Source organism: Trichosurus vulpecula, chromosome 2 (genome assembly GCF_011100635.1).
Source record: "Trichosurus vulpecula isolate mTriVul1 chromosome 2, mTriVul1.pri, whole genome shotgun sequence".
Lineage (NCBI taxonomy): Eukaryota > Metazoa > Chordata > Mammalia > Diprotodontia > Phalangeridae > Trichosurus > Trichosurus vulpecula.
In genome coordinates, this window is record NC_050574.1 from 271032009 (window position 1) to 271058202 (window position 26194).

At 48.9% G+C, this 26194-nt stretch overlaps 1 protein-coding gene across 3 annotated transcripts in view; it reads left to right on the plus strand.

The window, feature by feature from the left end:
* Window positions 1–3852: 3852 nt before the first annotated feature.
* Window positions 3853–26194, plus strand: part of USP2 (ubiquitin specific peptidase 2) — a 29514-nt gene continuing 7172 nt past the window's right edge. The window contains exons 1-2 of one of the 3 annotated variants that reach the window (XM_036744822.1): window positions 3853–4110; window positions 11701–12497. In XM_036744822.1, coding sequence (XP_036600717.1) covers window positions 11742–12497 — 756 coding nt within the window. In that variant the 5' untranslated portion in view covers window positions 3853–4110; window positions 11701–11741. Of the gene's footprint in view, window positions 4111–6041; window positions 6156–11700; window positions 12498–24111; window positions 24404–26194 lie in introns of those variants that run through there. The other 2 variants (XM_036744823.1, XM_036744824.1) reach the window with 2 other exon arrangements.

The window sequence follows — 26194 nt, forward strand, 5'->3', positions numbered from 1 at the left end:
CTCACCACGCCACCTAGCTGCCCCTATCCACCACTCTTCTTGCCATACATCCTGCAATGCCACTGCATACTAGACCTGTACTCCCTCCCAATTCTTTTTTTAGAATTGTGAGAAACGTGGTTTTGGGGATCACTGGACTTCCCCAAATTGTGAGAACATGCGGCTTTGGGGATCACTGGACTTTCTAGGCAGGGCCAAAGTCCTGAGGAAGAACCCTGTGATAATCCCTAGGGAAGGCTGTACAGACCACAGGACTCCCAGGGGAAGGCCAAGTGGCAGCTCCCCCCCTTTAATCTGTGGGGATCACAGGGCTTCTAGGGGTCAGACCCTAAGGAGGACCCAAGTGATGTCCCTTTAGAACAGCAGTAAGCTCACAAGGCTCCCGAGACAGGGCCGGAAATCCCAAGTGATGTCCCCTTAAGAAGGCTATGCAGACCACAGGGTTCCCCAAGGGAATCCAGAGTGGTAGCCCCCTTAACACCACAGTGGGGATCACAGGACACCCCAAGACAAGATCCGGGAGTAAGCCCGGCAAGCTTCTGCTGCCTATTGCTTCCCTTCACTTGACCTTAGAAAGATTGCCCATTCTCACCCAAAGAACTCAAGACCAGAGTGGGCAGAGGAAGGCATTTTATTACGCTCCTCGAGAGAGCAGGTGTAGTGCTCACTGGAGCACTCACACTGACACAGCTGCAGGAGCAGGGGTAACCCTTCCCTCCACTCCTGCTAGAGTTACAGAGTTACAGTTAGTTTACAATCTTTATTTTTTACATAGTTTTCCTAGGTTATACAGTTTATACAGGTAGGATAATAAAGATACAGAAGCAAAAGTAAAGTTAATTAGATTTTCCTTGTCTTAGCTTAGGATTAAACTATATTCTTTTACTTCCCCTACTTTCCCTCTTTAACATATGCAAATTATGCAAATCAGTAGGCCTGGATTCTTGACCAAGACCAGACCCTAGATAAGCTTGAACTGGTTCAAGCGGGTTTGGCCTCTCTAATTCCCCAGACTGCCTTCTCAAAAAGCATGCACATGCGTACAAGCCTCTGACCTCTCACCTGACCAACCTTGAGGCCTGATTTCTGCTAAAGCTTGTGGAAACAAAACTCCTCCTCTCATTTCTTACAGGATCAATAATCAAATCAGCCATCTCCAACCATCGCATGGACCCACAACTATCTTGAGATACAACTTCTACCCTGGTGGGACGAGGGGGGCTGAAGAGAGGGAGGTCTAAGGTCCTAATTAACGACCACCTCTCCCCTACCACTTTTTCTGGAAAGCCCCAACAGTGCTTCACTTCATTCCCTACTTTCTAGACATCTTCTCCATAGCGTCCGCAACTGCCTAGTGGCTCCATACCATTTTTTCCTTCTCATCATCTTCAGTTCTGGAACCACAAATCACAATTAAATCAGTTCTATCATTTGTTCCTGCACGTGTATATGGCCCCACTCAAGACGCCTGTAACTAAAACGTTCCTCCCTGCCCACCACTCTGCTATGTATGTGCTCTCACCTTTTAGAGTGTAAACTCTTTGCTGTGAATTGGTCATTCTGGAAAACAATTTGGAACTATATCCCCAAAGTTACTTAACTGTACATACTTTTTGACCCAACAATACCATACTAGGCCTATACCAGCAAAGAGATAAAAGAAAGAGGAAAAGCACCTCTATATACCCAAATATTTATAGCAACCCTTTTTGTAGTAGGCAAAAATTGGAAGCTAAGGAACTGTCCTCCTATTGGGGAACAGAGGGGGGTGTTGTGGTGGTGTTTCAATGTGATGAGCGGTAGCTAGTAGGACAGATTATAAATGCATCTAAAATATATTTATTTTTAATGTAGAATCAATCAAAAAAATCATTAAGCACCTACTATGTGCCAGACACAGTGCTATATACCAGGGCATATAAAAAGAAGCAAAAGACAGCCCCTGCTTTCAAGGAATTTACAATCTAATGGAAATCAATTGCTTTCCTAAATGAATTTAGGATCTCCTGAAGAACATAAGCTCCTTGAGGGCAGGGACTATTTGTTTCAAATTTGTATAACTTGTGTTTAGTACCGGGTCTATCACAAGTTGTTGTTGTTTGCTATTGCCTTCTCTAGCTCATTTTACAGATGAGGAAACTGAGGCAAAGAGAGTTAAGTGACTTAAGTCATACCACTAGAAGGTGTCAGGTGCTGAATTTGAACTCAGGTCTTAGTGACTCCAGGCAGCTAGATGGTGCAGTGGATAGAGTGTGCATGGCCTGGAATCAGTAAGACTCATCTTCCTGAGCATCATCTTCCAGCATCTTTGCCAAGGAAACCCCAAATGGGGTCACGAAATACAGTAGACTAAGCAACAACTTCTTGACTCTGCTGCGCCACCTAGCGGCCTACTACCAGCTACTACTGCCGTGGCTACTACAATGACATCGTAAGCACTTAATAAATGCATTCATTCATTCGGTATTACCTTTGCTTTTGAATTGAATGGGGATGGGTGGCTTTAAAGAAGATAATACATGTAAAAGGCATGTCAACGTGATGGGATGATGGGCCCTGGAAACAAAGAAAAGACCTTGTCTTTGCCCTGAACTTTCCCACCCCGGCATTTTGCCTGAGGCACCTGGCCCATCCCAGCCTACCTAGATACTCAAAAATGCTTTAAACTGTCCTATCACTGTGGCTCTCCGACCCAGCTCAGACAACTTTATTTCTTTCATTGTCTGCACCTGGCCCACCCCAGGCATTTCCCATTCTTTAATTCCACCCAGATTTTCTCACGGTCTTACCCTCACTAAATTGCTCAGATTCACTTAGAATCTAGCCGGCTCTATTAGCCTCACGAATAAACCTTGCTACTTACACTGAAAGAAGGCTTGAGTGGTCGAATTCTTTCCAGGCAGAGCTCCTGTACCTTGCATTTCGGGGTTCCCAGCACCCCAAACTGCAACATAATGTGGCAAGGCAAGCCAATTAACTCTTCTGTGGCTCCACATTCCTGTGTCCTCTCGAACTAAAAAACCCTTCCTGGAACACCATTAACATATTTGCTATCTCCCCCATAACCTCCTAGAGGACAGAGACTGTTTTACTTTGCATTTTATTTCCACAAGTCTTAATACAAAGGAAGCCCTTAATAAATGATTTTTTTTCCTTTCAAAGCCGTTGGAAAACGCTGAAAGAATGATGAAAACATGAATACCCAAATTCCTGGTTTCTGCCCCAGTCTTTTCCTATACAACCCCAGTTAACAGAGCTCCTCTCACTAACTCCCTGCCTCATTTTTTCGAGCACTCTCAAATGAAAAGATTTCTGTTAACCTGGTTGAGTTCAGTTTGGAGCCTTCCACTGGGGAGAAGGGGAAGGCTGAGCTGAAGGGGAATAAGAGATCATCCGACTGAGTGGAAAGTACCAGCGAAGGTTGTTGGGAAGCCGATGTATTTATTGCTAATGAGATGAATGACCTGAATCCATCCCAGGAAGCTTAGAGCTGGTCGGGTAGATGCTGATTGGACCATTGAGCGGGAAGTTGGATACTGTAGCAATCTGCACCCGGGGGAATATGGGTTGAAACTCAGATTCTACCGTTGCTCCCACCAAATAATTTGCAAAACGAGAGGGTTGAACTAGGTGGTCTTGAAGTTCATTTCTGGCTTTAAATCATATGTTCCTATGGATCCTCTCCTTCCTATACCTTTGCAACATTCTCTTCCAGTTCCTCCAGTCTCCACCCCCTTTAGCCCCGCGTGCTTCTCTTCCACGTGGCTCTGTTTACATCAGTTGCCTGGGAAACCCAGGCTGGGAGGAGCTCCATCAGGTCACAATAATAAAGAGCCAATGGGCGCTCCACGTGTCAGTGACGCGAGGACGCACGGGGCGTGGCCAGGCCGTCCTGGAACGCCGTACGCCGATTGCCCGCTGGGTGGCGCTGCTCTCCCGGGGAGGTCTTCACTGGGGCCCCTGGCGGAGGTGGGGAGAGGCGGGCAGGAGCCAGGGCCAAGGAGCCCTCTGCGTCAGCTGTTGCTCACTGCGCCGCGCCAGTGTCAGGCGGGACTTACCCGCAGCTTCATGCCTGTTTTCGGCTTGACACATCCACCCTTAGAGAACCAGGTAGGTGCCACCTGTTCGGGATTGGGGCGGGGGGAGATAGGGCATCGACCTCTGCCAGGGGAATGCCCGAGGTGGGCGCCGGCTGTTGCCCCGCAGAGAGGGATGAACATGGCCCCGGAGCCAGAGCGGACACCGGGGACATGGGGGTGGGGAGCCCGCGGAGCTGGGGGCTCGAGCCGCGTGGGGGGGGGAGTGTCCGCTGTGCCAAGGCTGGCTCGGGTTCTGGGTACCAGCCTGGCGTGCTGCAGCTTTCCCGTGCCTGGGTCAAGGGTGCGCCGGGTGGCGTGTGCCTGGGTATATTTCAGAGGAGCGGGATGTGCAGTGTGTTGTAGCCCATTGTGACAAGAAGGTTGTGTGCCGCTCATTTACTGCCCCTTCTGGAGGGTTTTCTGGGGGGAGGGGGAGGGGAGAAGGAGGCGAGAGAAGAGAGGATTGAGAGGAGAGACAGACAGACAAGGCAGTGTGGTCTGACTGTCAGCCGGGGGCAGGCAGCAGTTAAATAGTAGAGGAGGACTGCTGCCAGTCTCAGACCAGAGGAGGTATCTTTATAGCCGCACCCCACCCCCCCATCACCCAAACCAGCAACTTAAACTTCACAGTGAAGAGATCTATCATAATAATAATAGTTACTCACATTTATATAGTGCTTTAAGGTCTACAGAGTGCTTTCCCATATTACTCTTCCCCTCCTCCCATAGGACTGAGCATCCCCATTTCCACCCTGCCCAGCAAGAGGATGAGATAGCTGGGTCTCATTGGTAGAGGAGAGTTGGGAGGGTGGGGGTGGGGAGACAAACTAAGAAACTACCCATTGCCTAAATTATACTGAGGCTTCCAGAGTTGTGGGAGACTGAGTAAAGCTTGGACAGGGATCAGGTGGTTGGAAGAGCTGAAACTCAACCCCTTTGATGCTGTAGACTCATGCCCACTTGGGGTCAGGGAATGAGGACTGGAATGAGGTCCATCATCAGGACCCAGTGTTGAGTCAGTGGCATGAACTGGGACAGGGTGGAGACAGGTGCCTTGAGACACCTACACAAAGGTGGGCTACAACAAGGACTGGGACACTCTTGGAGAGCAAGATGAAAAAAGAGGCCTAGAAAGGTGAGAAATGCCATTCTTTTCCTCTCTATCTAGGATAAAGGCAGAGCCCTATGAAATGGGTACATTTTATAGCAAGGGTAGGGCTTAGCTGGGTAGTCACTTGTGGGACCTTGTACTTTTCCCACTTTTTTAAGCCTAAAGGAAACAACAAAGGTCTGAACTCCTGGACAGACACTTGATGTCTCCTTGACTAAGGAATTCTGGGGATTTGTTCAGCCTACTTTGTACACAGCTGTGGTAGTGGAACCAATCCTGCCCTGGTTATAAGAACCAAGGGATTTGTAGGTAGACAGATAAAAGAAAGCTTTGGAGTTTCTTTTTAACTTTAATTTTAATTTTTTTTGGAGGGGGAAAGGCAGGGCAATTAGGGTTAAGTGACTTGCCCAAGGTCACACCGCTAGTAGGTGTGTGTCAAATGTCTGAGGCCAGAGCTTTTTAACTTTAGAAGCAAGCATGGCACTTGGGATTGACAGACAGGACTCTTTTTTCTTCCTAGACACCTGTAACCTCCGGATAATTTCAGCCCTATGCCTCCTTTCACCCCAAGCTACTATCAATGCACTCTGCCGCCTTTTCTCTTACCCCTTTCTTCTCATTGAACCCCTTCTTGTGCAACTTCTTACTGTACATTTCCCTGAGTTCTTTTAAAGTCACCCCCCTGCCTAGCACCTGCTCATTAGGGACAGTATCACCCCACCCCACACTGGGTGGGCACGGCACTGCCCCTTTAAGTTTCTCTGGATCCTGGAATGTGAGTGAATTGCTGTAGCCATCCCTGTGAGGTCAGATAAGATACTATATATATCAGAGCCAGTAACCTGAGCTCCGGATTACCCAGCCCAGAGTCAGGCTTCACTCCTCCGCCCTCCACTCCATCCCATGCCCCGCTGGGGAAGGAGAGGCCCCCAGAGTCCTGATCAATCCTTTTCCTCTGGACACAGGTCAGTGACTGCCCCTACTATGCATCTAAACATACATAGGTGCTGCTGCCTGGTGCCTGCCCGGCTGGTAGGCCTGGGAGAGTTGTGGGGCAGGGAAGGGGTGGTGGGTATAGATGGCAGATAATTATCTACCCAGCCAGGTCTAGTGCTATGAGCCAAGACCTTAGGAGATGGAGAGCAGAGGAGAGACAAGATCTGGTCAAGGACTGGAAAGAACCAGCTAGGCGGTAGCTTAAGGGACCTCTTCCTAAGGGTTTTCCATATTGCCTAAAATGTCCAGAACACTACTGTGTTCACAGTAGTAATGAAGCAAGTTTAGTAGCACTGAGGCAATGATCTGAGGGCACTAGCACTCTTTGCTTTCTCTGGCAAATATGAAGACATGCTTCCCAACTAAGATACTACCCTGGACCCACATACGTACCTTCTTTTTCAATTATTCAGTGTTGTAGCCTTCATCTGATTTCTGGGTCCTACCTCCTACCTTCCCCGTGAGGCTCTAAGAAACTTGTAGGAAAAATTAAGGGGGTTGCATTTTCCTGACCCATTTCCACCACCCCCTAAAGAAGTCAGAGCTTGTTAATCATGTAGGGTATAGTGTGCTAGCCCCTGATAGATATAGCTTGCCAAAAGAAGGTGAAAGCAGGCTCAGGTTAGGGGAGGAGGTCTGAGAATAAACAGAGCCCTTGACCAGTGAAAATATAAACTCACCACCCCCCCCCCCCCGCCCTACCTGTGCTCCTTTTTCTGCCAGAACACCCCCAGATCTGATCTGTCTTAGATTGGCACTCATACCTTAGTGCCTTCCTGCTTCCCCTAAAGAGATGAGCACAGTAGTTTGGGCTCCTTTCTTGCCCCCCACCTCACCTGCCTTCCACAGAAGGCACATCAGTCTGACCACATTCCAATCCCGTTAGCAAGTAGCTTTAGGAAGCTGTGAGGTCATTGCTGAGGAGGCCCCCAAGCACCTGGCATGGGGGAGGTTAGGGACATAACTCATCCTACACTGGGCACCTGTACACCTAAGCAGGGACTTGATCCCTATATGGAGATTTCCCATGAACCTGACCTTGAAATCTCCATCCCAGAGCATCCTAGAGCAACAGAGCATGGGACTGATTTGCCCTGAAAATCACCAGGAGGTAGAACAGATGAAGGGTCGTGGAGGAGACAACCAGGACATGGGATGTCCCTGCCCTCCCCTCCCCTTGGGGCTGGGAGGTTCTGGGATTCCCATTAAGCAAGTCACTCCCCTGGCTAGACAGGTTGGGGAACCCTTCGAGTAAAGGACAGGAAATGACAGTGCCTGATGCAAAGGAGCTGGCTGTCCTGGCAGTGACAGGGTTAATTGTAACCCCTGAGTCATCTAGCTTGTTGGCACCTTGTGCCAAGTTAAATCTGGAGTCAGGGTTTGGGATGGGACACCCATGACAGTATCTAGAGACCTCCTCGCTGTGTTCAGGAAGCTTGTGGCACGGGCACTATGAGGGAGATTGGCACCATGGCTGAAATGGAGTCTTCCTGGATGATATCTTGACTGATCAGTATTGTTCCAGGGCTCAGGTTGCTCCCAGCTTCACTTTCACCTGCCTGCCAGTGGAAAATCTGAAGGGTTGTCTCCTACAGGGGCCTCCTGCCCTCTCCTCAGCTATTTGGACTATGGACCAGGAGGATGTCCTTAACACATACTGACAGTCTCCTTCCCAAGACCTTGGCAACTCCCTTGTAGCCCCAACCCCAGGGGAGGCTAGACACCTTCTGTTATCTGAGACATAGGGGAGATGAGGGGCTATGAGGCACTGAGCCCAGGGAAGTGGACACTGCTGTCACCCCTTAGGGAAAGTACTTGGCCTAGATGCTCCACAGGGATTTTATCCCTTCTGAGGTAACCTGGGAGTGACCTAACTCCAACGAGGGTATAAGCTTAGCCAGAGAGTTCTGGCAGAGTCAGAAAGAGAACCCTGCAGTCTTGAGAGATGGAGCAGGGGAAAAGTACCCAGAGCTAGGCAACTTGGCTGCCCAGTGTGTCCAAAGTGACTGGCACCAGGGGAGGTGCCCGCCTGCCAGGAGCTGCGTGTCAGTACTTGCCAACCCAGAATAAACAGGAGGAGGAGATGGATAAGGGGGGCCCGTACTGGGTGGTGAGAGGGTGAGAGGGATCCCAACCAATAGGATCTTTTCTTACTGCCCCATGAAAGGGCCATTCAGTACAGGTGGTTCCTGTGGCAACGAGGAGACTCGCAGCCACGTGAGCACCTCTGCCCTGTATGAGGAGGCTGGAAGCAAGCCCCTCTTCCTGCCCCACTCTGCCGGCCTCCAGGGATACCCCTGAGCCAGGTAATGCCCAAGAGAGCCAACACAAATTAGTCTCTCCTCTGCACACCAGAATTAGATGGGCTGGGGCTGGAAAGTGCCCTGGGGCCTCAGCCCAAACAAGTTCCCCCCAAGACATGATGCTGTCAGGTTTCCAAGAAGGGATATGTATGTTTGTGCATTGGGGGCATGTTTAGCTTACTCCATCAGCTGCCCAGAATTACTAGGAGGACAGTCGGCTTACTGCTTTGTGTTGGGACTGCCCCAGTCCAGCTGACTAAACTAGTGTGAGAATGAGAATATATAAACCCACTGGGATTCCCCTAGCACAGGGGTTCTTCACTTTTTTATTTCATGGACCCCTTTGGTAGTCAGTCTGGTGAAGCCTATGGAGCTCTTCTCAGAACTGTACTTTTAAATGGATTAAATAAATTATACAGAATTGCTAAGGAAACCAATTATATTGAAATAAAGATTTTGGGGGGACTGTTTTTACTTTGGGGAGTTCCAGAATTAGAGGGGACAGAGAGATGTGAATTTTGAATTCCCACTTCATCAGCCCCATCAATCCCAGCTGTATCTCACTGCTCCCAAACCATCTCAGAAGCATCCTCTGTAGTGGGGTGAGGAGCCTGCAGCCTCAAGGCCACACATGGTCCTCTAGGTCCTCAAGCATAGCCCTTTGACTGAATCCAAACTTCACAGAACAAATCCCCATAATAAAAGGATTTGTTCTGTAAAACTTGGACTTAGTCAGAGGGCCGCACCCAAGGGCCTAGAAGGCTACATGTGGCCTCAAGGCTACAGGTTCCCCAACCCTGCTCTATGGCTTCCCAAGAGTCCAGTGTCATAAGATAGGCCATGAGATGCCAAAGCTTGTGACAGTGGCCTGTAGAATGCCATTGTGGTGGTGGTGGTGGTGAGCCTAGGCAGGACGTTGCCATGTCTGAATGGCTGCCTAGTTTAAGGGAGCTGGGCTCCTGATGCCTGGAGTTGAATTATTGATGGAGTTCTCAAACAGTGAAATAGAGCAGGACTGGACCAACTTTCCCCTTCCCCCACCATCTCTTTCTCTCCTTTAACCTGTTCTATCTGCCTCTTCTCCCTTGGGGACTGAAAAGGGAGAGAAAAGTTCCTAGTTTCTCCTCTAACCCTTCCTCAACTAACTTTTATCACACAGGTTAGAAGGGCACTGCTTAGGTTTGGGGGTACATGGCTTAGCCCTGGTCTAAGGACTTGGGATAGGGGAGTTTGTATATAATGAATTAAGGGGCTGGTGAGAGAAAACTCAGCAGCTGGCATGGATCAGACTCTCTGCTAATAGCCTTGGGACACCATCGTGGGAGCCAAGTGCCCTGTGAGTGTTAGCTAGGTGGGCAGGGGGAACTCTCCCTTTAAGCCCCCATTTAGAGTTCTTTTGCAGCTGCTGCCAGAATATATACCCCCTACCTCGAAGCTGGTTCCCTAGAGATCTCAGCCAAGCCAGAAGTATTTGAGGCTTGGCACTAATTCCAAAGTGGGCTGAGCTCTGCCCAGAGGAGTGGGGTGGTGGAAGCTAAACAGAATCAATGCCTACTATATCTCACCAGTGCCTTCCACCACCACTATCCCAATACTCCCCTGCTGATTTCATCAGGAGGCAGGACTAGGAACCCACTGGGCAAGCTAACAGCAAATGCAGAATTAGGACAGCTCTGGAGAGAGGAGTGGGCAGACCATTTATCATTACTAGAGGAAGAGAATAGAAGAGAATTGATAAAGCTAGAAGAAACCCAGAGTCCTGACTGTTCCCCATAAAAGCCCCCAGATAGCCTTCAAGGCAGAGGAGGCTTGCGCACTCATTAATACATCAGTTCCTTTGATCTCCTGTCCTGTCAACACTTCTCCCTCCCTAGTTCCCTTGGCAAGAAAGACTGGTCCTATAGGGAGATAACCTGAATGTCCTCAGTACAGGTAGAATACGAAGCCTTCAGCCTTTATGGGAGAGGGTGGAGCGCTGTGCAGTAGCAGAACCGACCAGAAGGTGAAGTCAGGAGACCGGGGTTCTAGCCCCCAGCCCTACTCCTCCCCAGCTGTGTTTTTAATAAATGCTTATTGAGTTGTGTGGCCTTGGACCAATCATATCACCTCTCTGGGTCTCATTTTCCTCACCTGTAAAATGAAGGAGGTGCATTAAATACTCTACAGTATCTAAATTTTGCATAATTCTATTCCTCTTCTGTGTTAGCCACAAGAACCTGGGGGTCAGTTAGAGTTGGGAGGAAGAAAGTTACAGTGAAAGAGCCGTGGGCTTGGAATCAGGAGATGTGAGCCGAGGTCCTGACTCTGCCATTATACTGATGTATGACTCTGGGCAAGTCTCTGCCTTTTTTGGCCTCATCTATATGCTATGTGGGAGCTGGACTAGAAGGAACACAATTCAGCGTCAGAGAACATGATTTCAGATGCCAGCAAGTCTCTTCCTCTCTCTGGGCTTCATTTTCATCATTTGTAAAATGCATTGGGGTGGGGGTGAGGGGGTTGAACTGGCTGGCTTCTAAGACTCCGTCCGATTCTGACTCTGTAATCCTATGATCTCTAAGAAGATCCACTCCAGACCGAACCCTCGGAGAGAGAGGGCAGCGTTAGCTGCAGTACTGGATTTTTACCTCTAGGGGCCCCCTTTGCATAAGCCAAGAACTTCATCGATCCTGAAGAATTTGTGGGATTCCTTTGAGGTTCCTAGAGGTGTTTACTGGGACCCTTCCAGCTGTCTGCTGTAGACTGCTGTATTAAGGGTCAGCTTGAGTACCAGGGAGAGGAGCCCCAGAGGTCAGACTGGGCCACCAACAGGTACTGCCTGGACCCTGGGCTGTCTGTACGCTTGCGTGGCTGCGCGTGTGTGTGTGTGCGTGCGTAACTAAAATGAGAACACTGGTTTTGTGCGGCCTCTATAAGTATTAAGTCAGTAACTCTGAGACTTTCAGAGCTGGAATGTCCACCGTTGAGAAGATTTAAGTGACGTGCCCATGATCTCTCGGCTAGTCCTCATCACTTGTCTAAATTGTATGGTTGCGTCTGTACCTTTGCACATCTCCCTGCATTAGCATCTCAGTGTAAAAATCTGGGATGTCACAGTTGAGAGGCCAGACAGAGGCCCAGCTGAGGACAGGGAAATTAAGGGGATCGATGGGAATGTGGGGGAGCTAGTCCTAGAGGGCTGTCTTTGACAGTTGTTTCCCTTATCTTACAGCCCATGCCGCTCCCAGCCCCCACTGAGCTTCGCCCTGAAGGATGTCCCAGCTCTCCTCCACCCTGAAGCGCTACACAGATTCATCACGCTACACAGATACCCCTTACTCAAAGTCCAGCTATGGGACCTACACCCCTTCCTCCTACGGAGCCAACTTGGCTGCATCCTTCTTGGAGAAGGAGAAACTCAGCTTCAAGCCAGCACATCCCTCTGGATTTCTCAACACCCGTCCCCGTACATATGGCCCTGCCTCCGTTCTGGACTATGACCGAGGCCGTCCCATGCTAAGGTCTGAGGTTGGAGGTAGCAAAAGAGGAGAGAGCCAAAGTAGGATCAGTGAACGGCCTTCTGGGAGCGGACTCAATGGAGGCAGCAGTCTGCCTTATGGAATGACCAGTAGCTCTCTCAACTACCTGCCTGTAAATTCCCGGGACCAGGTAGTGCCCCTGACCCAGAAGAAGTCTAACAGTCACTCAGACCTGGCCCGAGATTTCTCTGGCCTTCGGACCACGGACAGCTATAGGATGGATCCTGGGCCAGGGCGGAGCCCCATGCTTGCCCGGACCCGAAAGGAGTTGTGTGCCCTACAGGGGCTATACCAGGCAGCCAGTCGATCAGAGTACCTTTCGGACTACTTGGAGAACTATGGGAGAAAGGGCAATGCCAGCCAGGGCCCAGCCCCAGCCCCAAGATCCCTGGAGACCCTCAGCCCCACCTACCGACCGAGTGGCCGCTATAGCCTGTGGGAAAAGGGCAAGAACTCCAGCCCTTCCACCTCCCCAGGGCGGGAGGTTATGGTGAGTTAAGCCCATGGGCACTGAGGCTGGGAAGGCAATCCCCCAGGGTCTGGGGAGGGTCACTAAGGAACTTTATGTACTTAGCTCTTCTACCTTCCAGTTTACTGATAAATTAGCTGAGATGGGTCATAGGGATGGAAAAGTTTCTAACCTCCATTGCTATCACTCCTAAGTCCCTGTTGAGGGGAGGGAGTAGGAATAGGGGGAGGGTGTCACAATATGACCAGGCTCCCTATTGGTCAGTGCTTGGTGAGAGAGTGAGGAGACCTAGCCCACTCTTGTCCCTGGCTGAACCCTGGCTTCGGTAAGCTGTGTTATAGGGTTGGGGGGAGGGCAGGAGAGGGGGAAGGAGGAGGAGCTGGATGACGCTCTCAGGAATGCAGAGCTTCCAGAACCACTGCTATTCTTATCCTTTTCTTTTCCATGGAGTCTGCCAGACCCCCGGGTCTCCAGAAAGCTCTGTTGCTTCTCCTCTTTCTATATATTAAGGCCTCCAGACCCTTTCTGGACCAGGACCAAGCATAGCTCCCTCCGCACCAGATCACCATCACACCTGGAGCTCCCCAATTCCCTGTTGGGTGGGAAAGAGGTCACAAGCAGAGCTTGTAGGCAGAAAGAGGGGCCAGCCTGCTTTGGGCCGCTTCTTTCTTTGTCTGCCTCCCCATCTCCACTTGGGGTCCTGTTCTCATGCTTAGCTATCTTATGGCCCTAGATCATCAGTTGAGAGAGCCAGAGAGGTGACTAGCTGGCTTTCAGAGTCCTGTATTTGGACAACTGGGTTTCTTAAGTGACTCACTGCTAAAGAATAGCAGAGAAACTTAATGTGGGGCTTTGGAACATGCTCATGACTTGCCTTGGACCAGAGTGCATAGTAGGGGTTCGTAGGAAAGGACTCACTTGGAAAATATTCAAGAGTTGATGTCACATCTCTACCCTCTGAACTCTCTCAGTATTTTGCTATGTGGTCTAGGGCAATCATGACAAATTTTTATGAGGCCGAAGTCGATACAGACGTGGAACATGTCATGACAGTGGAATCCTGATAGGACCGCCTGATATCATCACTGACAAACATTTATTGGCCATTCTTCTATTGTGTAAGATAGACAGATGTGAAGCTCACTTCTATTTTGGAAGATAGGACATAGTCATATAATAGTCACGAAAACACACAACAGTATTGCTACTATTGCTACAGTAAGATCCAAATGGAACAGTGCAGAGAGCAGTGCCTTAGGAATTCAGAAGAGAAAGCATTATTGTGGCCAGGATGGACAGAAAAGGTTTGACTTCATCTGGCCTGTACTAAGCAGTGGGAATGGAAGGAGGGAGGGAGGGAAGGAAGGAAGGAAGGTAGGAGTTATAAAGCATCAATAGGTGCTTATTATTATTAAGCTAAGCACTTTAGAAATTATCTCATTTAATCCTCACAACAACCTTGAGAAAGTAGTACTCTTATTCCCATTTTACAGTTGAAGAAACTGAGGCAGAGAGAGGTTAAGTGACTCGTCCAGAGGCCAGTTTTAACCTCAAGTCTTCCCGACACCATGTCCAGCACTCCATCCACTGCCCCACTTAGCTGCCAATAAGACTGAAATAATTGGACAGAAGTCAGGTAGGATATCCTAGGCAGGGAAAACAAATACGGGAAGCTGGGATGGGGCAAAGTGTAGTAGGGGACATGAAATCATTCGGGTCACAGCAGAGAGTTCATCTAAGGGAGCAGTAGTGGGAGATAAATGATGTCATGACACAGGAAGTATATATAGTACCAGAGACTATATGTGTGTGTGAGTATACATGCATACATACATAAAATTTCACTATTTTTGTCAGGTCAGTAGATATAGGTCATAACTCGTCATATGGACTGAGTTCTAATTGTTTGGCTCTCCTAATTGTCTGGTCTCCATTCCAGACCTCTAGAACAGCTTCAGCTTTGCACCAGAGAAGGCAGTAGTGAAGTGACAAACTCCACTGGTGCAGATACAGCCACCTGCAGATCCTTCCTTCATTGCTGGGAGTGACCTACCAAACTCTCAAGTAGCAGAACAGTCCTCTAGAGCTGTTTAAACAAACATTTAGTAAGCACTTCCTCTGCGCAAAGTGCTGTGCTAGGCATTGAGAGCACAAAGATATGAAATAAAACATGGTTCCTGTTCTCAAGGAGCTTAAGATTTCAAGGGAGAAGGGCCATGTACAAAGATAACTTGATTACAAGGTAAAGTGTGCCAAGTGCAAGCAGAGACCCAAACAGAGTTCTGTGATTTTAAGAGGAGGAGAAATTATTTCCAGCTTAGAGACTAAGGAATAATAAGGAAGACTCCATAAAAGAGGTGACATCTGAGAGAGAGGAAGGGAGGAAGGGAGGGTGGGAGGAAGCATCCCTCCATCTGTGATTTCATCAGTGTGTGAACTCCTCCCTCCACCACAGAAGACTGCAGCTAAACTATCCATAGTAGAGACAGACAAGGGATTTGCCTGAGATTCTGAACTTCGGTGACTCACCTATGGTCACACAGCTTTTGTCAAGAAGTGAGATTTATACCCAGGGCTGGTCCTCTATTCTCTAGGCCAGGCTAGTCTTCAACTGCTGTTCATATAGCAAGTTAAAGCTGGCAAAGTGTTCTACACACCATGAGCTCATTGAGTCACACAACCCTATGAAGGAGATACTGTAAGTATTGTTATCCCCCTTCTACAGATGAAGAAACCGAGGCTCACAGATTCAGTGACGCCTCTGGTCACAGCTAGCAAGTTGTCTTTTTGATTCCAATTCCAGGACTTTATCTACTAAACCAAGCTGCTTAACTCAAGGGAAAAGAGCCACTAGTTAGGAATGTATTGCCTATTTTGCAGTAGTCTGGGGCAGAGGTGATGAAGGGCTAGAAGATACAGGGTTTTTTTTAGGGTTGTTCAGGCCTTTATTACCTCTGGCCTAGACAATTGAAGAAGCCTCCCAATAATGGGTCTTCCTGTCTCCAGTCTCTCCTCTTTAATCTCACCTCTACACAATTGCCAAATTAATATTCCTAAAACACAGGTCTGACCATGTTGTTCCCTTGTTCAAGAAGTGAGTCCCCGTTGCCTGGTGATAAAATAAAAATCCCTCTGTTTGGCATTCCCAGTCTGGCTTCAGCCTACCTCTCCAGACATATTACTCCCTTTCCCATCCTCAGCTTTCTAGGCAAATGAGGCTTCTTGCTATTGGTATTCTGTCTCCTGTCTCACGCCTGGAACACACCCCCTCCTCCCTCAACCTCAGAGAATTCCTAATTTCCTTCGAGGTTCATTCGGTTCAAGTGCTACCTCGGACATGAGAACTCTCCTGATTTCCCCCAGGTGCTAGAATTCCTCCCCTCCCTCCAGAGAAATTCTATTCACTTTGTACATATTCTCTATTTATTTCTCTCTGTTGGTGGTGTTTCCCCAAATGGAATGTAAGGAGGGCAGGAATTGTCCTGGTTTCGTCTTTAGAGGCACAGACCTTAGAGCTTAGCATGAGCTCATGCTTAATAAAGCACTGTTTGTTGAATAAATGGATTATTGAATTTAATGAAAGATTAAATTGTAGTGGGGGGAAGTGTAAAGGAAGTGATAGATTCAGGTCTGTTGCAGAGGCTGCTATTGTCAGGACACAAGTGTCAAAGCAAACTCTCAGGCCCTGACCCTGGGTGATTTGAGAAGAGGGTGGAAGGGCTATCCATAGAAATCAAGGTTGGAGAAAGGGCAGATTGGAGGGGAGTAGTGGGCAGGAAGATAAAGAGGTCATAGGATATTGGAGGCCATCCAGTCCCATCTCCCCCACCCCCCACTCCCCAATTGTGTAGATTAGGAAACTCAGGTTTGGAAACATGGTAAATTTGAGATCCCGGCTGGGTCGGCTCAGCAGATAATGTATGTTAAAGTGCTTTTCAAACTGTGAAGTACTAGTATAAATAAAAGTTACCATTTATAATGATGACATGATGATGACAATGACATTACCATCATGGTCATGATGGTTAGATATCTAGGAGGAAGATAAAATCCAGAATTAGACAAGCCAAGACTGGAAAGAGATTCAGATCAATAAATATTAAATGCCTGTTCTAGCATGACTGGGAATACAAAAACAAAAATAAAAAATCCCCTGCCCTCAAGAAACTTACATTCTTTTGGGGAGAAGCAAGGGATATATTCAGATAGATAATAAATACAAGGTTATTCTGAAGAGAGAGAACTCTATTTTTCAAGGAAGAAGTTGGTCCCAGTCACCTGAGGATAAAATACCAACCTTATTGTTTGGCATTGGAATGCTAGCCCAGTGGAACATAATCTGAGCCTTGAGGGAAAATGAAGATTCTTGGAAGCAGAGATAAAGGGGATATAGGGAACAGCCTTGTACCAGGGCACAAGATGGGAAATAGAATGAAAAGTTAAAGGAATAACTAGTATTCCAGTCTGGCTGGAATGTAGAATACATGAAGATGGGGATGATATAACACCAATAAGGTGGGCCAGAGCCAGGCCAAGAAGTCTGTATTTTGTTCTAGAGAAAATAGGAGATCATTGACAAGTCTTGAGAAGGAGAGTTATATAGTCAGACCTGTGCCTAAGGAAGGTTATTTTGGCAGCTGTGTGGAGGAGGAGGGTAAGGGGAGAGACTGGAAGCAGGGGGATCACCTAGGCGCCCACCTCAATGGTCTAGGACAAATGAAAAAGTGATGAGGGCCTAAACTGGGGGTGGGGGAGGGTGGGACGATGTAAGTGAAGAGAAGGTGACAGGTCTTGGAGATACAATCAGCAACTTGGAAATTGATCGAATATGGAGAAGGTTGGAGGGAAGACTCCAGGCTAATGAACTGGATGATGGCAATCCCTCATTCCCTGATAATGGTACTCTCAAAAACTTGGGAGGTTTGGAGAAGTGGTGAATTTAAGGAGAAAGGCAATTAATTACCTTTGGGACATGTTGAGTTTGAGAAACTGAAGGGGATCTCAGTGGAGATCAGAAGATCATAGATTTCAAGAAGGAAGGGACCTTAGAGATCATTTTACGCAAATCCCTTATTTTTCAGATGAAGGAATTGAGTTCCAGAGAAGCTTAGTGAATCATCCAAGGTCATGAAGGTTCTAAGTAGTCAGAACTTGAATCCAGCTCCTCTGACTCCAAGCAGCCTTGATGACAGCAGGCAGTTGACAGTGTGGGATGGAACAAGATTAAAACTGGATATGTAGGTTTGGGACTGCTCCATTAGAGGTCATCTTTGGAGCTATGGAAATAGATTAGAATGTCAGTCTGACATTTCACCCCCCATTGGGGAAGATTTCAGCAGAGAAAGAAACTTAGAGATACACCATAACCTCTGGTGTGTAAAAGCTTTAGTGTATCTGTTTTCCTGTCCTCTTTTCCCCTCCCTCCAATGATGTGGCTAGTTCTTGATGCTGGTGCAAGATAGAGCCTTCTCATTTGCAGGTTAGAATGGGAACTTGACCACTTCCTTGAATGGGAACAAGCCTGTAATATTGGCAAATTGATGCTTTGGAATCACATCTTTTAGTTTATTCAGTCAATCAACAAACATTTACCAAGTAACTGCCGTGTGCATGGCACTGTACTAGGTGTTATGAGAGCTACAAAGATGGATGAGCACAGTCCCTGCCTTCAAGGAGCTTAAAATCTGATAGGAGAAATCAATATCTGTAATAGATGTTCAGTGGTTTTTAGTCATAGCCGACCCCATTTGGGTTTTTTTTGGCTGAGATACTCGAGTGGTTTGCTGTTTCCTTCTCCGGCTCATTTTGCAGATGAAGAAACTGAGGCAAGCAGGGTTAAGTGACTTGCTTAGGGTTACACAGGGTACTTTTCTGAGGCTAGATACGAACTCAGGAAAAGGAGTCTTCCTGAGTCCGGGCCCAACACTGTCCATTGTGCCACCTAGCTGCCCCAACTGTAATAAATAGCTGTATATAATAAAGGCCACATGACTGGAGCAAAGGAAATGCTACAGAATTTAGAGAAGCGTAGAGATTACTTCCAACTAGAGGCATTAGAGAAAGATTCCAAGGCACCGGCATTCCTACTTGAGTTCCAATGGGCAGAGATTGGAAGAAAGACACTCCAGGGAGAACGTGAATAAAGATACGGAGATGGGAGTATTCGCCCAGTTAAGGGAACTAAACTAGCTAACCTAGGCTGGGCTCCCTTCCCCCTGATTATCTTACGGCCTTTAATCAGGAGCACCATGGAGGGCAATATTGCCACAATGGACATTTAGGACAATGCAGTTACTGATAACTTAAGAGAGTGGCAGTATAATCGTAATATCATCAGGCCTTCACCCTGTTCTGATGGTATAACATCTATTTACAACAGAGGAAGAAATTGAGGCCAAAAGGAGAATGATTTGGAAGCTTTGGAAGGAAGAAATCAGAAATTCTAAATTCCCAGGCCTCATCTACCCCCTCCTCCTATACTTAATGCCTTGGAATTGTGATAGGCAGAGTCTAAAAATTAACAAACTAGGAAGGAAGGAGAAAAGGTTCAGTACCAGAGAAAAGCCTTCCAGTGGAATGGGTGCTGTTCCCGAAATGCAGGAAGCTGAGGAGGAGGAAGATGGGCCCAGAACAGGTAGAAGCAAAACCCAAAGAGGGAATCAAGCCAGCACAGGTGGCTTCTGGCATTGCTAGGGAACTGGAAGCCTCAATACCCAATGTGCTGTCATCCCATCCTATCCACCCCACCTCTAATGTTCCCTAGGCCTATGGAAGGACAAGCTGTTCTACAGAGTCCTGCCAGGGCTGTGCCTTAACCCCCTACAATCCTTCCTAATCCACCTCCGCTCCACCCCCTCCAGCTGCTCTCTCTCCTGGCCCTTGGCACTGAGCCTCTTCTGTTCAGCTCGGCTTACTCTCCCCAGGGAACAAAGTAGAGCAGAAATGAACAGTGAGGAGATACTTGTTATCCGAAGTCCCTCCAGAGGACAAAGTCACCAGGCCGGACACCTGCCCCCTTCCCCCCCTCCCTGCCTCCTCCAGCCACACTAGGAGCCAGAAACTAAATCAGGCGGGGCCCTAAGTACAGTCCTTCCTTCCCCACACCCATTTTTCTACCAGGGTTTCCCCACTCCCCTCCTCACCTAACTTTTGTGCCTTAGTCTCCGAGGTCAAGATCTGGAAGCCCAAGTTTAGGAATACCTGGGTCCTCCTTGCCCCTAGGACTGCTGACTCAGTGCCCAAGGCCTGGGTTTCCAGATGCTCAGTGGTGAGTGCCACTCAGGTAATAAATAAATCATGGTCACATAGGTTTACTTCCACCCTCTTGGACGAGACTTTGGACTTGAACAGTGACCTGAAGTGAGCCAGGGGTAACTCCAAACAGGGCAAATGAGGACACCAAGGACAGTCCTAGGAATTCCTTGGTGAGTGGTTTGACCTTCCTCTTTTCCTCCTCTTCCCTCCCCTTGGCTCTTTTTACTCAACCAAATTAAATCCTTGTGGTGTCTCTTCTTCCTCCAGAGTGATAGCCTGACACCTTGAGGCATTCTACTAGCCCCTCCCCTAATTAGCTTGGTGTTACTACCCCAGAGGATTTGACTGGACTTGTGTTTGACAAGTTAGGAAAGTCTCCTAGAAGAGAAGGCCAGAAAGAGCTGGAGTACCCTAGCTAGGAGAAAAATGCCAGACGCCAAGAGTCAAAAGTGCATTGATTCGCTGGTGTGTGCTTAGTTGGGCGTCTGAATACCTGAATTTGAGTTTTACACACATCCAGTGCTGCCTGGCTGATGAAAGGACTTTAGCTAGGGAAAGTTAAGGGAAGAGTCCCCAGTTTTGCCTCTCCAGGCTTCAGTTCTTGGCCTTTAAACAGCCAAAGAAAGGAAAGTTATAAGGAGTAACAGGCCTCAGTTTCTCAGTCTTTGAACCGCACTCTCTTTGCCATCTAATTCCTGACACACACAACATCCCCCCCAATCCAGATTCTGGATGATTCATTGACAGAACTGGCAAGAGCTATGCAGGGGTTAATCAAGGTCTGAGAGAATGTTCCCTGCCTCTGGGGGAACCGCTCCACTGATCATCAGGATTAGGAAGTGAACACTATGTCCAGAGCCCAGAGTTGGACACGTGGCCCCCACTCACCTCACTGTATACTTGGAACTGACTTCCTGATGAACACAGGTGTAAGAGGAGAGGGAATATATGCTGGTCTCTGAAAACTCGCTGACGATAGTTCCCCCCAGGGTGCAATGGAATTCAGAACTTGCCACCTCCTATCAGTAACCTGCTTCCTAGAAATCACTGAGAAGGGAGGCGGGGTAGAGGGGAGTGGACTGTGTGGAGAATCAGCCATCAGCAGACAGGGTATAAAGAATGGAGGGAATCAGAATTCAACTTGCTTCTGAGGGGTTACTCTTACAGCCCCATAGACAACAGAATGACTGACCCCTTCCCTCCCCCTACAGTGAAACCAAACAGGTGCCAAATCACTACCTCATAGGGTTTGTGAGTTTTAGAAGCTTCTGTTCATTCTTCCCAGACTTCCTTGGTCAACAGCACCTGAGATATGGCCAGGAATCATAGGGATTTTTGTCTGGCTTGCTTTGAAGAGGTAGTCAAAGTCATTGACAGAAACTCAGACTTAAACATTGTGACCAGTTACAAGGGAAGTGGAAAATAAGCATACCTGCCCTCAAGAAGCTTGAGCAGATACAGAGGAATGACTATCTTGGCCTGGTGAGATTGGTCCAACTTAGAGTAACCTATTTTTTCAAGACTCAGGAAAGGGAACTATGACCACACAGCCAAGGGGGACCCAAGTAAGATAAGTGGGTTCAACTAGATGGCCCCGAAGGTGCCTTTTAGTACTAAGTCTATGAACTTCCTCTATCATAAACTCCCAGAAAAGGATTCTCCATTCTGGTGTTTCACTCTCCTTAGTTATCTTCCTGACCTTCTCTGGCCAAGGAGAAAGAAGGGGAGGGGAACGTGGCTGCCCTGAGAAGGGATAGAAGGTGCCACAATGTCATAGGAAGAGAACTGGATTTAAAATTGCAGAAACTGAGTTCAGATCCTGGCCTTGCTACTTACTACCTGTGTGTGACCTTGAGCTAGTTACTTATCCTCCTTCAGCCTTGGTTTCTTCATCTGCGAAAATAAGGGGTATGGAATTGATGATCTCCAAGGTCCCTTCTAGATCTAAATTGTTGGGCAAGTCCTCTGAGCATCAGTTTTCCTATCTGCAAAATGGGGATAATGATACTTAAGAGTATTGTGGACCCAGTGAGATAAATTATGCAAAACACTCACTACATAGTTGTCAGCCATTATTATTATCAGGATAACTGCCTCTTGCCAGTGTCCCTTAGGCAGCTAAGTCAGCTCTTGACTTCAGTAGGAGTCTTATCTGCTTTACAAGAAAGAACACACCTTTACTCAAGAGGCTGCTGGATTTTCAGGCACTTAATCCAAAACACTCACCCAACATACTATCAGTTCCTTCACACTGACGCCCCACTTTATTGTTCACCCCCTATAGAAGTGGGCATCTGTGACCTTCAGTTTTCACCTCACAGCCATAACAAAAGATGCACCCAGAAGAGCAATTACAAAAGACTTTATAAAGCGAAGCATAACCAGATGCAAATTAATACAGTGTGTTTAAGCTATGTGCTTAATTGCTGAAGGGGGGACATGGTTAATGGAGTGTTAAAAGCTAAGTGGGTAGGTAACAATTCGCAAGTTGCATGGAGGAGGTGAGTTTGGAAGGAGAAGGGATATGGACTGGCAGAAAGGAGGGAAGGTTTTCCCAGAGAGGCGCATCTGTGCAAAGATAGGATCAAGTGGGAGACATCAGGTTGCATGAAGAGTACAGTGTGTGGGTTTGCTTGGCTCACAGCAGGGAAAATGGAAAAGTGAGGATGATGAGATAGTAAGAAGCAATTAGTGGACAGTATTAAAGGAAAGATTACGGAGTTTTAATTTAATACAAGTCAATACAAACTGATTTCTAAACAAGGAAAAATAACATGAACCAAACAATGCAGGAGAAAAAAATGGTTATTGCTGCAATGTGTATGATGGTTCAGAAAGAAGAGAGTTTAGAAGCAGGAAATCCTGGCAGGAAGCTGCTGCAGTTGTCCAGCTGTGACCCTGGGGTGGTAGCTGTGGAAGTCCACCCCTTTAACATGCATGCAGTTACAGAATGCTTGGCACCCAGCAGCAGGCATAGCCCCACCGAACTCACTGTTGTCACCTCCACCTCCCCAAGCAGGGCTACCATTCCTTAGGGCTAGCAGACAACCCAGCTTCCCTAACTTCAACATGAAACTGAAGATATCTGGGTAGCAAATGAACAGTGTACACACCATGCATGTGTCCAGGACACATTACCCATGTGCCCATGGCCATGTGGACACCATTTGTGTACATGTGAATATGAGCAGGCCTGTTTTTATGAGAGGAACAGAAGGAGCCCACAGATGAGTAACAGCACACACTGCCGCCTCTCTGAATATTTTTAAATGCTGCTAAATATAGCCTACAAGCTCCAAACAAGATACTTTCTCCAGGCAGGTCCATGTGCAGCACCGAGGGGGAGAGATATAGAGTCAGTGATAAAATTCTCCAGAACCAGGAGGCCCCGAAGAAGTGAGATCATGGTCACAGTGAGGATGAGGCACCAGCTTGTGACTTAGCTGAAAATCCATTTCCCAGAAAATTTTAACTGTCTCTCACCCACCCTCTACCCTGCAGAAAGTCACAGAGATTTTTGACCGATGTCTTTGGGCCGTGTGGTTCCGATTTTCTCCCCACCAGCTGGTAGCTCATAAAATGTTAATGCCAGATGCGGGAGACCCTGGTTACTGAGGGTGAGGAGGGTGTTTGGGGCATTCTCGGTGGTGGTGGCAATGCCTTTTCTCCCGTCCTGAGTGCATGCCTGGGGGGGGGGGCGGGGGCAGTACAGTGGGGGAGGCCCCAGATTTAGCATCGAAGATTCTAACAGTGCCGGCTGTGCCCTTTCAGTACAGCTTTGTCATTTTGCCTCCAGGTCTCACTCTTGGCATCTAAAATGAACCCTATTTTTCGTGATCCCGAGGCTCTAAATGCAGCGCCCAAATCCCGGCTCCGATGCTCACTATCGGGGTGACCTTGTGCCAAGGCCTCAGTTTCTGCACCTGTAAAATCAGAGTTGGGCTAAATGACCTCTGAGAAATTCTGCCCCCTGCTTCGAAGGCTAGAGGGATGGGGGAGGGGATCCTACCAGGCCCGGGCCCCGCCCCCCGTCCCCACCCCGGACACGGGCCTCGCGCCCCGCAACGGCCTCTCGAGCCGGCGGACGGTCGCGCGCCCCCCAGCCCCCGGGCCCTCCCGCGCGCCCTCAACCGCGGCCCGCCCGGCCCCGCCCCCGGCCCGCCCCTCCGTGACGTCAGCGGGCTCGAGCCTCCTGGCCGCTCCAGTCCGACAGTCGCTCGGTCGGTTGGCTGCGCGAGTGGCCGAGCGGGCGGCGGAGCAGGCTGCGGCGGGGGGCGGGTCTCGAGAGCCCACTGGGAGCTGCGGCGGCGGCGGCGGTGACGGGGGAGGCGGCGGCGGTGCGGGGCGCCCTCGGGAGCGGTTACCGGCTAGGGGGGCGCGCGCCCGCGGCGCGAGCGGCCGCTGGGGTCGCCGGGCCCCGCGCGCGCGGGGGGTCCCCTTCCGGCTCTCGCGGCATCAACTAACGTCTGTGGGGGAGGGGAGCGGAGCGCCGCTGAGCGCCCCCGCCGGCCGGCCCGCCCCCCAGCATGCGCACCTCGTACACCGTGACCCTGCCCGAGGAGCCCCCCGCAGCCCCTTTCCCGGCCTTCGGGAAGGAGCTGCGGCCCCGTGCCCCGCTCCCCCGCTCCCTGCTGCTCTCCACCTTCGTGGGGCTCCTGCTCAACAAAGCCAAGGTACGCCGGGCCCCTGCCCGGGACCCCTCCCCCGCCCGGTGCTCTGCTCCCTCCCCGTCTCCCCCAGGTCCGCTCCTCCTTTCCCAGGTGAGCCCAGAACGCGACACCCTTTGGGACTGCTCCCCACCCCCGGCCTCAGTCGTGGGGATCCTGGCACTCCCTAACCGGCGTCGGGACAGGTGCGAGGAAGAGTAACCTTGAGTAACTCGGCAGTCCAGATGGCACTCGCTGACCGCCGGTGTCTAGACCTTCTTAGGCCAGAACCCCGCACGAAAGCCAGTGTTTCCAAAGCGTGTGCCGGGGCCTCGGGGGGAGCCCTGTGACCCTGTGAAGGGCAGAGCAGCGTGGGGTGGGGGGGGGAGGACAGAGGAGGAGAATGGCCCCCCGTCACCGTGGGCCAGATTCAGCTCTGTTGAATGAAATCAGTGCCCCTAAGATTTATAAAACACCTTCAGAACAGTGCTGGAACTTAGAGACACATTGACCTCTCCTTCCCTCCTCCCTGTAAGAGAGCGAAAGCGGGCAGGAGCTTGACAGCAATTATGTAACAGGCACTGCTGACTCGTCCTGGCAGAGCATGGTTTGCCCCGTGCCAGAGCCACACCAGGTTTCTGGGCTTCAGCCAGGACCCATGGCTGACCCTGTCAGAATAGGTGGAATAGTCATAAAGGTGCTCTCCTAATGATCCTGGGTGTTAAGTAATATGTCTCAACTGAACTTTCTTGTGACCTCTGATCCCTGAATATCTTCTTTTTATGGTCTGGTGTAACTCAGGAACAATTTCTTTTAACTTGTCAGCCCCTCCCATGTCCGTCCTAACCTTCCCTATTCTTTCAATGAAGGGTGAAGGTTGTTACATATAGGTAGAGGTGGAGGAGGAGACCTGTCACTTTCTATTGTCACTGAATCACAGATTTTCTAATGACCATTTTTAAGGGTTGCCAGAACTTTTCAGAATTCCTATAGTCTTAAGGAAAGGGGCAAGAAGCTAGTTGAAATCTCCTAGCTCCTCAATCTTAGCCTCTCCCTGTGGGTCCGGAGGTAGGATTGTTTTTGGTAAGAAAGGTCACTCCTGGGACATTTTGTTCCTCCTCAGAATGGAAAGTGCTGACTTTCCCTGGAGCTCCTAATTTCCTATTCAATGGCCGACTATTTGGCTGAATGCAAAGCAGCATTACTGTCCTTTAATTCCCACCCTTAGACTCTTGATATCCAGCAGTTCCACTTCCTGCACTTTAGTATTTGGCCAGAAGGATGAATTAAGGAAGTTTTATGCAAGCAATTATCCCCCACAAACCTGGGGATGAGACCTGGAGGGAATCCGGCTAGAGGCACAAGCTGGAACTTGGATTCCAGGGGCAAAACCATAAGGGATAGTAATAGTGAGTGATGACATTCCTTGTTTGACCCTTCTTCTCCCAAGCCGTCAACTCCTGATTTAAAACCTCTTGGGGGAACCTAGGTTAAAAGACGACCCTATAGTCTTCTCCTAGGATATAGGATATAGATGTTATTGCATTGGTAATAACCAATACCACAACATTGGTAGACACTGATATTGGCACGGTTGGAAGGATGCTCATGGCCCCAGTTTTTTCATGTGTGCAAGTTAAAGAACTTGGCACACTAGGTTAAAGTGTGTAAGGACTATGCCAGACAAGTATTAGATGGTATCTGAGGGCAGAACTTTCAGCATTCAGTTAGGAATCCTCAAAACAGAGAAATGTGTTATAGTCTCAACAGTGTGTTAGATCCCACTGTACTTCTCCAGGGCCCCTTGCATATTTTTTT